A 17,018-nucleotide genomic window follows, 5' to 3' on the forward strand; every position below is an offset into this window, starting at 1 on the left:
TTCTATCATGTCCTCTCTTACCTCTTAGAAAAACACTGTCTTTTCTCTTGGTCATAATCTCGCTCGGTAACCTTCCTCAAGCTATCAAGTCATGATCTTACGACTGTGAAGTGGGGTGGGGGAGGGAAAAATAACTTGGTGTAGGTACTGTCATCAGGTGAGTTGTGTGTACCTGAGAGTGTAATGAGACTAGGTGAGTCTATATATTGAGGACGTGTTTATTGCTGTATTACCACTGGCCATTATTTGGGTGTAATGAGTTAATATGTGACTTGTAAATGCCTTGGGCTGAGTGTTGGATGTATGTATGTATGTATGTATGTATGTATGTATGTATGTAAGTAAGAAAAGGATTCATATATACACACTTAATGCATGTTTACAGTAAGTGCCCGCGTAAACACACACACACACACACACACACACAGGTATTCAAGTGTTAGTTTCACGGTGACAGAACCTCTCACAGTGCCATCAATAGTTCCTTCATAGTCTGTTATTTAAGACTTATCCCATACGATCACTCTGTCAGCGTTGTATATTGTTATATCTCGCTAGACTGGTTCTTTCCCGCCAGTCTGACAGTCACTACTCGTCATTTCTCACTGGACCGGTTCTTTTACATGTCAGTTAACAGTCATTATTGCTCGCATCTGACCAAGCTGGCTCTTTCACGCTAGTCTGACAGTCCGTATCAATCCCCCCCCACCTCATCTCACTAAACTGGTTCTTAAGAACATAAGAAAATAAGGAGTCTGCAATAGGCCGGTTGGCCTGTGCATGGCAGCTCCTGTCGAGTTACTACCACTCTCTATCATCCATGAATCTATCTAGCCTCCTTTTAAAACTTTCCAGAGTTCCAGCACTTACAACAAAGTTGCTAAGCTTGTTCCACTCGTCCACCACCCTATTTGTGAACCAGTTCCTTCCTATCTCCCTCCTAAACCTAAACTTATCCAACTTAAATCCGTTGCTTCGAGTCCTATCCTGCTCGGATATTATAAGAACTTTATCTATATCCCCTTTATTGATTCCTTTCACCCACTTAAATACTTCTATCATATCTCCCCGCACTCTTCGTCTTTCTAGGGAATGCAAGTTAAGTTTCTTTAACCTATCCTGATATGGAAGGTTTCTAAGTCCCGGAATCATTTTTGTCATTCTTCGCTGCACCGACTCTAGTGAATTTATATCCATTCTATAATAGGGGCACCAGAACTGAACCGCATAATAGAGGTGCGGCCTGACTAGCGCAAGATATAGTTGCAATAAGACCTCTGTACTCTTGTTACTTACACTTCTAGACTTGTCAGTCTTACAGTCACTGCCAGTCATATATTACCAGACTGGATACTACTGGATACCTAAAGTGTTATTCAACACCTCACCAACCCACACCAACACCTCACCAACCCACACCAACACCTCACCAACCCACACCAACATCTCACCAACACCAACACCTCACCAACACCAACACCTCACCAACCCACACCAACAACACCTCACCAACCCACACCAATACTTCACCAACCCACACCAACACCTCACCAACCCACACCAACACCTCACCAACCCACACCAACACCTCACCAACCCACACCAACACCTCACCAACCCACACCAACACCTCACCAACCCACACCAACACCTCACCAACCCACCCAACACCACCAACCAACACCTCACCAACCAACACCTCACCAACCAACACCTCACCAACCCACACCATCACTCACCAACCACACCCACACCACACCAACAACCCACCCCATCACTAACCAACAACACCTTACCAACCCACACCAACAACACCACACCAACCCACACCAACACCTCACCACCTACACCAACACCTCACCAACCCACACCAACACCTCACCAACCCACATCAACACCTCACCTCCACCAACCCACACCAACACACCAACACCAACACCAACCCACACCAACACCTCACCAACCCACACCAACACCTCACCAACCCAACACTCAACACCTCACACCCACCACCCACAACACCAACAACAAACACCACCAACCCACACCAACACCTCACCAACTCACACCAACACCTCACCAACCCACACCAGCACCTCACCACCCACACCAACACCTCACCAACCCACACCAACACCCTCACCAACCCACACCAACACCTCAACCCAACCCACACCAACACCTCACCAACCCACACCAACACCTCAACAACCCAACACCTCACCAACCCACATCAACACCTCACCAACCCACACCAACACCTCACCAACCCACACCAACACCTCACCAACCCACACCAGCACCTCACCAACCCACACCAACACCTCACCAACCCACACCAGCACCTCACCAACCCACACCAACACCTCACCACTTTTGCCTGTCACCGTCCTAGGCAGCGTCCTTCTCTCTCCCCCTCACCAATCACAAACATCTCTCACCAAGCCAAACCAAATCTTCAGTCACCACTCCTGTGTCCACCAGTAATCCAAAACATTATCCCATATATAAATCAACCCATCCTAAGCCATGTCACACACACACACACACACACAGAGGCTAGAGAGCACGATATATTTTCCTTCCACTCCACAATACAACCTCACTGCCAGACGTATGAACACATTAACACAGATTCCCTTCAGTATAAACTCCCCCCCTCCTTCCCCGTCTCAAGATTGCCGCCCTGTGAGAGGTCTTCAAGCACTCACGTCTATCGAATATATTGTACTAATTACTGCTATCTGCTTGTGAGCGATAGGAAGTTCACAGGCTGGGGTGGGGGAGAGCAAGCACCACCGGGTTTAATAAGACACATCCTCAAGTTTAAACAATACCTGGGAATTTGGGGTGACTCCAGGGTGGCCATTTTACCGTATCTCACGCGTTCATTTTTGTTATTATTATCGTTATTGCGGTGTTCTGACCTTTTCAACTATGGCGTCACTTATAACGTCACATGCGATGAAGTAGGAGGTGGGAGATTGTGTAGTTCTTTAGGCATTTAGTTCCTGAGTGATTCTTTACCTCGTGTTGACATTTCCTATTCTGACGTCACTCATCCTGACATCTATTAGCTGCTATGACTACTTGTATAGATTCTTTCAAATAGAGCTTGGTAATGATGATGTCACTTATGATGTCATTGGTGTCACCTGTGGAGTGGAATTTTCCTGTTGTCACATTTTCTTAAGTTTTAGTTTAGGATTTTTTTTTTATAAAGGAAAGGTGTATTTATATTGGTGTATATGAGAGAAAGTTATTGTCACACACCTGTTCCGTCACCACACACCGTCACACGTTATGTCACCACACACCGTCACGAGTACTGTCACCACACACTGTCACAAATACCGTCACACACCACACACACAGTCACAAGTACCGTCACACACCAATAATCGTCAGAAGTACCAACACACACCACACTGTCACAAGTACTGGGTCACACACCACACTGTCACAAGTACTGTCACACCACACACCGTCGCAAGTTCTGTCACCACACAACGTCACAAGTACTGTCATCATACACCGTCACAAGTACCACCACTATTACTACCACACACACACACACACATTACTACTACACACACACACACCACTCCACCACTGCCACTGTCACACACCCACCACTACCACCATCACACACACCACACCATCATCACACACCACACCACCATCATATGCTGCCTCCCTACAGCCATTGCCACCATCCTCACACACCACATCATCACCATCATACACCACGCTACCATTATACACCACATCACCATCACACACCACACCACCACTACCACCATCACACACCACACCACCACTACCACCATCACACACCACACCACCACTACCACCATCACACCACACCACCACTACCACCATCACACACCACACCACCACTACCACCATCACACACCACACACCACCACTACCACCATCACACACCACACCACCTTGACTACCACCATCACACACCACACCACCACTACCACCATCACATCACACCACCACTACCACCATCACCACATTCACCACTCACTACCATCACCACACCACCCACACATCTATCAGGAATGGTCACAAGTAAAGTACCACCCCCACTCTCTCTCTCCCCACCCCCAGCCGCCAGTCTCCCTTGCTGTGTTATAATCTAGGGAGAGTGAAGGTGGTGATAGTAGTGGTGGTGATGGTGGTGATGGTAGTAGTGGTGGTGCTCGTAGTGGTGTGGATGGTGGAAGTAGTGGTAGTAGTGGTAGTTGTAGTAGTGGTGGTGATATAGTGGTAGTGACAATAGTGGTGTTAGGGATTTAATGGTGACGTAATGTTGTGAAATTACGCCAAATAGCTACCAATCAGCACCACCGTCACCACCACCACCACCATCCTATCCTATCCTATCCCCAACCCCTTTACCACCATTACCCCCCACCACAACTACCCCCTTCCTATACCCCCACCACCCTCCCACCACCCCCACTACTCCCACCACCCCCACTACTCCCACCCCCACAACCACCACCCACCCACCCACCACCACTCCCAGCAGACAGGTGAATGGTGTTACCTGGCCACATTAGTATCGTTGGACCGTACGTTTGTTTTTGTAAGCCATCGTCATTGTGAGTCGTCCTCTGTTATTTACTTCAGGAAAGTCATATGTGTTTTACGGGTTGCGTTGTCGATTTTACATATGCATATGTTTTGTGTGTGTGTGTGTGTGTGTGTGTGTGTGTGTGTGTGTGTGTGTGTGTGTGTGTGTGTGTGTGTTTTTGTGTGTGTTTTTGTGTGTGTGTGTGTGTGTGTTTGCGTGTGGTGGGTCTAATTTTACTTAAGAATCTTCCCTAATTTATAATGGCGTTTAAAATTTATTATTATTATTATTATTATTATTATTATTATTATTATTATTATTATTATTATTATTATTATTATTATTATTATTATTATTATTATTATTATTATTATTATTATTATTATTCACCCTATTAACACACTCCATAAGAATGTTCTCAGACTCTTAATCATACTATTGAGACAGAGTGTGTGACTTTAAACGTCTTTAGTGAGTGTGTGCAGCCTTCTCAAGCACCGTGCTAGTGAGGTATTGCACAAACACCAGCTAATGTTTGTGTTTGTGTCTGGGAGTGACGTGGATTTTATGTTTTAATTTGAGAGGAGGAAGAGGGAGGGGGGGGGGGAATTCTTTCGTCATTTGGAATCAGGAGAGCGACTCGTTTAACTGTTGAGATTATGTAAGATTTCCTACCTGTTTCCCTGCGAATAATAACATAATACAAGTAATAGTAAGAATATAATAATAATAATAATAATAAGAATAATAGTAATAGTAGTAATAGCAGGGGAACGAGAGCTTCTGCCCCAATCCCGACAACTGCTGCAGATATTGACTATGAGGCTACAGTCACTGAATGCCGCATAGATCTGCGGTTCAACTAATTCAACACAGATAGGATAGCTACTGATGTATTAGGATATTTAATATTAAGGTAATAAAATGGTGGCGAAGGTGTGGCTATTGGGGGAGGATGGAGGCCATTTAAAAAAAAAATAGCAGTAATAAAATAGTGTCATTATTATTATTATTATTATTATTATTATTATTATTATTATTATTATTATTATTATTATTATTATTATTATTATTATTATTATTATTATTATCATTATTATCATTATTATTATTATTATTTGCCTATCAACCATTCCATCTGTTTATTTCCTCGTAAGTTTATTTATTAAGGTAACTTTTATATATATTTTATTTCCTTTTTATTCTTTTAGTTATTTATTTGTGTGTTTACAGATTCTCAGTTATCTATTTACGTATTATACAAGGTGTTATATACCATAAAAAATTATATTATAGTTTATTTCTTTGGTAAATATCATTAGTAATAAAATAAAGCAAATAAATAAAGCGAAACATGAGTAAAGATAACAGTGAAATGACAGGTAAATACATCAACAGGTAATAAAATTCATAATAAAAATTATCAGTTCCATCAAATTATAATTCAATAAAATACCACTTTAATATAAATAAAAATTTAATAAAATAGTAGTACAAGAAAATATTAGTTCAAGTATTACCAGTTTAGTGCCATAAAATAACTCTAAATTAAGTTCAATAATATCCCAGAAGAATAAAATACTAGATCAGTTAAATAATAATTAAATAAAATCCTAGTAAATCAAATCCCAGTTCAATAAAATCCCACTTCAATAAAATCCCACCTCGATAAAATCCCAGTTCAATAAAACCCCACCTCGATAAAAACCCACCACGATAAAATCCCACTTAGATCAAATGCTGCCACAAAGCCGCCCACAACCCGCCCAATAAACACCTCAAACCACAGAGTCTACACCGCCGCTCTCACCTCGACGGTAGAGAGTACCCTAATCCTGCCTTCAATTACAGGTGATGGGAGGTAAGCGAGACGATACCTTACCTGAGCGTGTGTCATCCACCATCACTTTACCTGTTACCTGCCTATTACCTGAGCGTGTTGTGGGAAGTATCGTCACCATAAGAATGCAAATTACTAAAAAAAAAATAAGGGCTTTGCAAAATTTTCTCATATTTAGAGTGGGGATAAGGGAGGGGGGTGGATGGATGGAGGGAGGGAAGAAGAGAGGGAGAGATGAGGGAGGGGTAGAAGGAAGGAGTGAAGGGGAGGAGGGATGGATGAAGGGGAAGGAGGGAGAGAGAGAGGGAAGAAGGGAGGGAGAGATGAGGACGGATGGAAGAAAAAATGGTGGAAGAGAGGGATAAACGGGAGAAGGGAGGGAGGGAAGAAGGGAGGGAAGGAGGGAGGGAAGGAGGGAAGGTAATTGGTGTTAAGATTGGTCAACAAAACAGACAAGATTAATGTAGATAACTTAATCTCTGTTTGTGTGTCTGTCTCTTCCGTTTTCTGTCTTTTTATGTTTTTATCTGTTTAATTTGTCTCTCTTCTTCTCTCTAATCTCTGTCTCTCTCTCTCTCTCACATAAATAAATAATATAAAATAAAATTATACCTGTTTAGCCACCCTTCACCAAAGTGCCTCAGTAAACACATAAGTTAGAGCCATCAGTACACCACAACACACTAATATAGACCCTCATATTCTCACAGTCACGACAGTCTACCACCACCACTCACATGACAGTCGGTGGGCCAGTTATGTGACAGAACTTTGGGGGGGGGGGCTTTATGATAACGCATGGTAACGCTTGTAGTAATGCTAGTGTTATTTTTCTGTATCTCTTTTTTCTCTTTCTCTCGTTATCTTTTCCCTCTCTCAGTCTCCGTTTTTATTTTTCTCTTTCTTTATTTTATTCACTTTATTTTTCAGTCTCATTCTTCTTTTTTATCTCTCTCTCTGGCTTATTTTCAGTGCCACTTTTATCTCTTACACACACACACACACACACACACACACACACACACACACACACACACAGAACAATATTTTTACGTCATTGTTCACAAACTTTCCAAAAGAGAGAAGGTCAATAATAGAAGAAAAGTATGAGGAAGTCAAAGATCACTTCCGATTGCACCTGGCCAGTGACGGTGGGAAGGGGGTGAGGGGAGGGGAAGAGGGGTGAGTAGGTGGGGTAAGTAAGGGGAAGAATACATTATGGTTCCCCCCCCCCCCTTTCCCTCAGGTAAACTTACCAATCAGTTCAGGCATTGTGTAAGAGGTAAACCTTCTGGCCATCACGAAATATTCCAGGTGAGGTCAGAAGGGGTCACCTGCCCAAGGGGGTTAATGGTGGAATGGTGAGGTTAGAAGGGAATGGAAGGGGAAGGGAAGGGAAGGAAGGGGGAGGAGAGGGAATGGTAAGAAGAGGAGATAGTTGGAAGAGGTGGGTGAGGTTAGGTTGTGTTGGATTAGGTTAGTGGAATGGTGAGGTTAGAAGGGAAGGGAAAGGAAGGATGGGACAGAATAGGAATAGAGGAGATGGGTGAGGAGTGTTGTGGGTGGAAGGAGTGGGTGAGAGGATGGATAGAGTTGTGACGTAAGTGGTTATGTAGGAAGAAAGTTGTGGAGCGAAAGGAGAGGGTTGTAGAGGGAAAGGTTTTGTGGAGAGAGGAAGTTGCGGAGGGAAGGGGTTGTGGATGTGGGTGGCTGGAATGGGAAGGAGTGAAATATCGTTGTGAAGGAAGAGATGCAGTTTTAAGCCTACTTGAAATGGGTGTGCCGGGCCAGCTGGTAAATGGTTCAAACAACCTTCCTATGATGACCCAAAAGTTCATACCTTCTCGTAAAGCCACTAATTAGCAACAAAAAGGCTCACACACCCTTATGAAATCACCAGAAGGTTTTAAATACGTTCTCACGACCGTCAAACAGAGGCAGAAATAATCAAACTCCTTTCATATGCCCAAAAAAGGTTTAAACTCCATTCAAAGATGATCTGGCTACCATGAAGGTTTGAACCCCCTTCTAATATCACCCCAAAAGTTCCAATACCCTACGGAGGCTACCTAGGTGATTCAAATCCCTTTCTTTCTTCACATGAGGCGAGTGACACACGGAGGCAAGTAACGAGGGAGGGAGAAGGGCGAGGCGGGACAAGAGAAGCAACACTAGCAGTCACACAGACAGACAGACAAACCAGAAGGAACATAAATGGATAGAATGGGGAAAACAAGCAGAGGGACAGGAAAATAAACAAGCAAGCAGACATGCACGGAAACAAGCAGGTAAACAGGAAGACCAGCAACACACACACACACACAACCTCCACCCTCAAGACATTGGTCACGAATTCTCCCACCGTCCACGCATTGCCCTTCCTATACTCCTTGACTCTCTATACTTAAACAGCCACCACTACACACACACACACACACCCCCTGTGGATCAAGAGGGCAGCTGAAAGTGGGGTAATGAAGGCGACGTAGTGAGGTGAAAGGGAGTAATTGGTGGAAGGGAAATTATCATGTGTGTGTTGTGTCGAGTTTGACCGTCATGGCGAAGGTTGTTTAAGGAGGAGAAAATGTTCACACTTATGTAGTTAACCTAGTGTACTTTTGTGTGTGTGTGTGTGTGTGTGTGTGTGTGTGTGTGTGTGTGTGTGTGTGTGTGTGTGTATATATATATATATGTGTGTGTGTGTGTGTGTGTATATATATATATATGTGTGTGTGTGTGTGTGTGTGTATATATATATATATGTGTGTGTGTGTGTGTGTGTGTTGTTAAGCATCAAGTATTAAGTATATTTATCATAAATGTATGAGTTTATTATTAAGTGTACTTATGCCTCGTATATACATAAGGTTAGCCATGGTATATACACTAATAAATCTACTTCCTTTTATTCTTCGTAAACACACAAATGGTTTCTTAAGTGTGTTTACCTAACATCTCAAGTACACTTATCTATTCACTCACCATGTTCATGTAAGTGCACTTGTTAACTACACTTTTCTTTTCTTTTCAGCACACTTAAGTTACCAGATGTAATTCTCACGCCTGAAGCACAACTGTCAAATAATGTCTTTCCTGTTTGTAAGTACACTTTACTTGTTCAGATTACTTCTCATGTTTTGTAAGTAAGTTATTAGATTGACTTGTAATGGTTCATAGACACTTTTTAATGGATGTATTTCTCGTGATTATAAGAACACTTTATTATAATAAATAAATATAAAAAGAGTAAACCACAAATAACTCGTCAATTAAAACGGTAATTACGGATTATTAATTATAAATGATTTACCAACTAGACCAACAATTAATTACTCTAAAAACTCTACGGAATTAATACACTAATATTCGCTCTTAATTAACTTGTATAGATGTATATTAGATCTATACATGGATGTATTTTCGATCCTTTTACGTATTTATAAATCTAATAAATTATATATTTTTTAGTTAGTTGGAAGTGTCTATAAATTATTCATCCATATTAATTTATTCTTAATTGTAATGTTTTCTTGTTTCCTTTTTTTCTTCAGGTATGTATTTGTTCTTTATAGTTTCTGTTTATTATTATTATTATTATTATTATTATTATTATTATTATTATTATTATTATTATTAATTTACTTTGTGTTTGTGTTCTAGAGTTTATTAACTTTTCGAGTCATTCAATTGTGTTTGGTAAGGTTTCCAGCCCTTTCTTTCTTTCTTTCTTTCTTTCTTTCTTTCTTTCTTTCTCCACATGTCCTTTATACTTTTCATCCTCCCACCCTTCCCTCCCTTCTTCCCTCACATTCCCTCTCTCTCTCTCACAATTCCCTTCCTCCCTTCCTCCCTTGCGACTGTTTCCTCATTCTCCCTTCTAACTTACTCCCTAGCACTCTATGTCCCCCTTCACCTTCCCTAATTCTCTACCCTCTCCTGCCACTCCCTCCCTCATATCCTCCCCCAAGTACCCTCCCTGCCATCTTTCTCCCTCTTATTCTCCCTCCCTCATATCCTCCCCCAAGTACCCTCCCTGCCATCTTTCTCCTCCCTCCCTCCCTCCCCCCAAGTACCCTCCCTGCCATCTTTCTCTCCCTCCCCTCCCCCCTCCTGCCATCTTTCTCCCTCTTATTCTCCTCCCTCCATCCTCCCCAAGTACCCTCTGCCATCTTTCTCCCTCTTATTCTCCCTCCTCATATCTCCCCCTCTCTGCCATCTTTCTCCTCTTATCCCTCATTCTCAAGTACCCTCTCTGCATCTTTCTCCCTCTTATTCTCCCTCCCTTATCCTCCCCCAAGTACCCTCTCTGCCATGTTTCTCCTCTATTCTCTCTATCCTCCCCTCTCCTCTGCCATCTTTCTCCCTCTTATTCTCCCTCCCCTCATATCCTCCCCAAGTACCCTCTCTGCTGTTTCTCCTCTTATTCTCTCCGTGCCCTCCTCCCTCATATCCTCCCCCAAGTACCCTCCCTGCATCTCTTTCTCCTCTTATTCTCCCTCCCTCATATCCTCCCCAAGTACCCTCCTGCCATCTTTCTCTCCCTCATATCCTCCCCAAGTACCCTCCCTGCCATCTTTCTCCTCTTATTCTCCCTCCCTCATATCCTCCCCCAAGTACCCTCTCTGCCATCTTTCTCCCTCTTATTCTCCCTCCTCTATCCTCCCCCAAGTACCCTCTCTGCCATCTTTCTCCCTCTTATTCTCCTCCTCATCCTCCCCCAAGTACCCTCCCTGCCATCTTTCTCCCTCTTATTCTCCCCTCCCTCCCTCATATCCTCCCCCAAGTACCCTCCCTGCCATCTTTCTCCTCTTATTCTCCTCCCTCATATCCTCCCCAAGTACCCTCCCATCTTTCCTCCTCATTCCTTCTCTCCTCTTATTCTCCCTCCTCATATCCTCCCCCAAGTACCCTCTCTGCCATCTTTCTCCCTCTTATTCTCCCTCCCTCATATCCTCCCCCAAGTACCCTCTCTGCCATCTTTCTCCCTCTTATTCTCCCTCCCTCAATATCCTCCCCCAAGTACCCTCCCTGCCATCTTTCTCCCTCTTATTCTCTCCCACGTGCCCTCCCTCCCTCATATCCTCCCTTAAGTTGCCTCCCTGCCATCTTTCTCCCTCTTATTCTCTCCCACGTGCCCTCCCTCCCTCATATCCTCCCCAATTACCCTCCCTGCCATCTTTCTCCCTCACTTTCTCCCTTAATTGCCCTCCCTCTCCCTAATAGAGACTGATAGGGTAGGGCACGCGGGCACTAGCAGCAGCGGTGACCGGGTGCTTGAGGGCATGTAAGACTTCCGTCTAATTTGGGCATCATAGATTTTGAGAGTGCAGTGTGGTGAAGGGTAATTGTGGGTAGGAGAGAGAGAGAGAGAGAGAGAGAGAGAGAGAGAGAGAGAGAGAGAGAGATAAATTGCAGATACCGGTGTAAATAATCATGGATTTTTACGCATTTTTTGTGGGCAACGCGCGGATACTTTTGAATATTTGTCTATACTTGCGGATACTAGCTGGTATTTACTTGCGGATACTAGCTGGTATTTACTTACAGGTACTAGTTGGTACTAACTTACAGATACTAGCTGGTATTAATTTACAGATACTAGCTGGTATTAACTTACAGATACTAGCTGGTATTAACTTACGGATATTAACAGATATCTCCTTGTCAATTATATCTTTTGACATAGAGCCTCTGCCAGCAAGCGGAATGCGTTCAATTAGCAGTTAAATCTTAAATTAGGCGAGAAATCCTTATTGGGACGGAGCTGTTCAAAGATCTTTTTACATCTAAGTGGAGGTTCATTTTTTCCCTTCTATTTCATTATCGGTTTTTATGATGCGGTAACTGAGTGCTACTAATTTGCATTGATATTTAAATGTTAGCTTGAAGTTGGGGTTTTTATGTTGTTGACGCAAATTGTAATGTTGCATAGTACTAGTCACAGTAGAAGTAGTAGTGGGCGGCGAAGGTGTGGCTATTGGGGGAGACTGGAGGCTAAAAAAGGTCACTAGTAGAAAGTAGTAAATAGTCGTAGTAGTAATAGTAAGCAGTATAGTTTAGTGACCTGTAATAGTGAGGGTTGTATATGTATATGTGTAATATACTGTAAGGTGTGTATGTCTGTGTGTATGTATAAGAGGAAGGATGTGTGATTATGTTATTAGTTGCTATGGTTTGGTAGGATTATTGTAGGAGATTTGAATGAAGATGTAAGTAGTGAGTTAGTCTCTCTCTCTCTCTCTCTCTCTCTCTCTCTCTCTCTCTCTCAGATATTTCATTAGTATCAAACCACTGAGAAATTATTTTACACAATATTCACACCAATATCGTTGTCACAAACTACCTATTAACACCTCACAACACCATAACAACCATCTCACAACACCATAACAACCATCTCACAACACCATAACAACCATCTCACAAAACCATCTCACAAAACCATGTCAACCATCTCACAACACCATAACAACCATCTCACAACACCATAACAACCACCTCACAACACCATAACAACCATCTCACAACACCATAACAACCACCTCACAACACCATAACAACCATCTCACAACACCATAACAACCACCTCACAACACCATAACAACCATCTCACAACACCATAACAACCACCTCACAACACCATAACAACCATCTCACAACACCATAACAACCACCTCACAACACCATAACAACCATCTCACAACACCATAACAACCATCTCACAACACCATAACAACCACCTCACAAATTGCTAACAACCATCTCACAACACCATAACAACCACCTCACAACACCATAACAACCACCTCACAACACCATAACAACCACCTCACAACACCATAACAACCACCTCACAACACCATAACAACCATCTCACAACACCACATAACAAATCCACCTCACAACACCATAACAACCATCCACAACACCATAACAACCACCTCACAACACCATAACAACCACCCCTACAACACCATAACAACCACCTCACAACACCATAACAACCACCCTACAACACCATAACAACCATCTCACAACACCATAACAACCACTTCACAAACATATAACAACCACCTCACAACACCATAACAACCATCTCACAACACCATAACAACCACCTCACAACACCATAACTATCTCACAACACCATAACAACCATCTCACAACACCATAACAACCACCTCACAACACCATAACAACCACCTCACAACACCATAACAACCATCCTTCAATAACACCATAACAACCACCTCACAAACCATAACAACCACCTCACAACACCATAACAACCATCTCACAACACCATAACAACCACCTCACAACACCATAACAACCACCTCTACAACACCATAACAACTATCCTACAACACCATAACAAATCCATCTCACAACACCATAACAACCACCTCACAACACCATAACAACCACCTCACAACACCATAACAACCATCTCACAACACCATAACAACCACCTCACAAACCATAACAAATCCACCTCACAACACCATGCTAACAACCACCTCACCATAACAACCACCTCACAACATAACAACCATCTCACAACACCATAACAACCATCTCACAACACCATAACAACCACCTCACAACACCATAACAACCATCTCACAACACCATAACAACCACCTCTCACAACAACATAACAACCATCTCACAACACCATAACAACCACCTCACAACACCATAACAACCATCTCACAACACCATAACAACCATCTCACAACACCATAACAACCATCACAACACCATAACAACCATCTCACAACACCATAACAACCATCTCACAACACCATAACAACCATCTCACAACACCATAACAACCATCTCACAACAACACCTTTCTATATCCTTCTTATCATATTATTCTTATCTACCAAATATTGATTTATCTAACTATCCACTTTTTTATCCTGTTATTTTGCACATCTGTTACGGCTGTCAGAGTGAGTGAACGAAATGAATGAATGAATGGACGAAATGAATGAACGAATGAATGAATGAATGAATGAATGACAAACAGACAGTAAAGGGATTGTGTCTCTAATGGCTGAAAATATTCTCCTGATAGATTCAGAAAAAACAGAAAAGCAACCTTGTTATTTACGGCAAAAAAAAAAAAAAAAACTTTAACACCAATAAATTTTAAAATCCTAAAATCCGAAGTAATTTTGTGATTATTATTCTGAGTGATTTTTTTATTTTTTATTATTTTTTTACTCGAATAATTAGTGATATGAATGATGGTGTTTAGATACTGTCGGTGTTTATGACCATCTTACCTACATTGAACTACCTAATATACTCCCTCAGGTAACTATAGTGGTGTATGTCCTACCTTGAGGTGGGTGGTGTATCTGTCTGTCATTATATTTGTTACTCGTATACATAACGTGAAGTATATAGAAATACAACTATGTGTTCTTTTAGTTTTTTTATGTTTGTTGATATCTCGATGCCGGATAATTAAAAAATAATATTATAGGAGTTTCATTTATATCTGTTGGTTGTCTTTCTATAACAAGAGACGAATGATAACAACGCCATACCTTATAACTTGTGGGGCTACAATAACAGGAAGATGTCTCTGTCCTCTTGGTTATTTATTTATATGTAACGAGACACAGAAGATAACACAGCTTATAACGTGTTTTTATTACTGTTGTTATCTTGATGTTAAGGAAGATTTACTTAGAGGTAATAAAAGATAAGGTTGACAAAAGATCGCTGATTCCTCCCTCTTACCTTTTGTCTCATCGTTGAGAAGTGCCTCGCTGATGCTCGAGTCTACCCCGACATCTTCCTCCTCCTCTTCCTCTTCCTCTTCTTCCGCTTCACATTCCTTCATATTACCCTCATCATCATCCTCTTCCACATCTATTTCCTCTTCCACTTCGTCTATTTTCCTTTTCACTGCGGGGACGTGACGTTTAGTCTCCTGAAGGTGATGCGGCGGTAGTATGTGATGGAGGTGGTGGTGATGGTGTTGTGGGGTGATGGTCACTTCAGGTAGCGATCGGGTGGTGGTGGCGGTGACGGTGGTGGCGTTCCTCTTGGCCTTACTGAGGTCTTCTGGTGCCTCTACTGGTTTAGCTGGAGGTCTGAGTAAGTTGGTGATGGTGAAGGAACTTTTGACGGCGAGGGAAGGAGGCAGGTTACTGAGATGGTTGTTGTTATTGTTGTTGTGGTTGTTAGGGATGCCGCTAGTCAGGTTTCTTGAACTTGGTAGCTGCATCTCGAGGTTATTATTATTATTGTTGTTATTGTAATGGTGATGTTTGGTATTGTTAGTAGGTTGTTGTTGTTGTTTCTTAACGCTAAGGTCGGTCGGTCCCGAGTCTATAACCGGGCTGGATTTTCTTCTTTTTTCTTCTGTGTCATCGTCGTCGTCTCCGGCTATAGTGAGATTGTCTTCCTCTCTGTTACTACTTACTTGTAGACCCTTAACAGCCGTCGTGGTGGTGGCTGTCTTCGTATCCTTGTCTTCAGTCGGTGATGACGACCCGTGTTTCATGCGCGTCACCAAGTCCCTCTCTTGCACTTCCGCCTTAGACGAAGCCATGGCCACTGTCATGTTGTCCGAACGTTCCAGGAGGCAAATAAACCTGCTAATATCAGTCACTGTCTCCTCCAGATATAAATACGGGACCATTAGAATATTCTGTCTCTTGAATTTCACCAGTAAATGTCCTTCAATCACCCCCCGACGACCTGCCCAATTAAAGTTTCACAATGACAACAAACCCCGAGGCCGCGACACAGTTACGGACTCCTCTTGGCCAAATCCGGGAAAAAATCCTCCTTAGGTCCAAATGACGTCCTTTAAAACGGACTTGAAAGACCTGTGAAGGATAAGTGACGGGTGAGTCAGCCTTCTACACCTCCTCCTTCTCCTCCTCCTCCTTCCCTTCCCCTCCTCTCCTCCCCCTCCTCCTCCTCCTCCTCCAGCCCCTTGGTCACCCCCCCCAAACCGCGGGTGATGTTAGCACCGCCCCCTCATATCTGCTGGAGTCGTCTGACACGCCCCCTTTTCTCACCTTTCCTGCTGGGGGAAGCCTCTGGTCGAGTTGCCAATTGAGGATTTTTTCTTGCGCCGAATTTAAGGTGTCGGATTTCTGTCTTATTTAGCGCGAATGTTGTATTATATGTCTTCCGTCTTACAGTTATCTTCACTGTTATTTTTGTTTATGATTTAGAATATTTACTTGTTTATTACTGATGAAATATAAGTGAGATGTAAAGAAGTAATAAGTTATAAACAAACGCTATTATGTTTGTTTACTGTTATCATTAATAATACCTTTATATTTTACACTTCACTTTTAATTTAAGTATATTATTCAGGCTGTAAGTTTTACACACCTTTTCTTTTTTACCTGGAGTAATTATTCACCACCGTCCAGACCATTTATCATCGTGGCGGGCGTCACACTGAGGAACACACACACGGCGGGTCACTAACTGTTTGAGAATTATCATACGCGAATCATTTCCTGTGAGTGGGTTGTGTCCACTTATACGCCATCTGTCACTACTACACACTTGGAGTATACTTACAATTGTCTCTCCTTC

The 17,018-nt window shown here is 42.5% G+C and overlaps 1 protein-coding gene across 1 annotated transcript in view; it reads right to left on the reverse strand.

The window, feature by feature from the left end:
* The window catches only part of LOC121878106 (barH-like 2 homeobox protein), a 72,488-nt gene extending 56,159 nt beyond the window's left edge, over positions 1-16,329 (reverse strand). Inside the window, 1 exon segment of the mRNA XM_042384101.1 lies at positions 15,192-16,329. Within this exon segment, the coding sequence (XP_042240035.1) occupies positions 15,192-16,098 (907 nt within the window). The 5' untranslated portion in view covers positions 16,099-16,329.
* Between the last annotated feature and the right edge of the window lie 689 nt (positions 16,330-17,018).

Source organism: Homarus americanus, unplaced genomic scaffold, assembly GCF_018991925.1.
Source record: "Homarus americanus isolate GMGI-L3 unplaced genomic scaffold, GMGI_Hamer_2.0 scaffold33468, whole genome shotgun sequence".
NCBI classification, from domain to species: Eukaryota; Metazoa; Arthropoda; class Malacostraca; order Decapoda; family Nephropidae; genus Homarus; species Homarus americanus.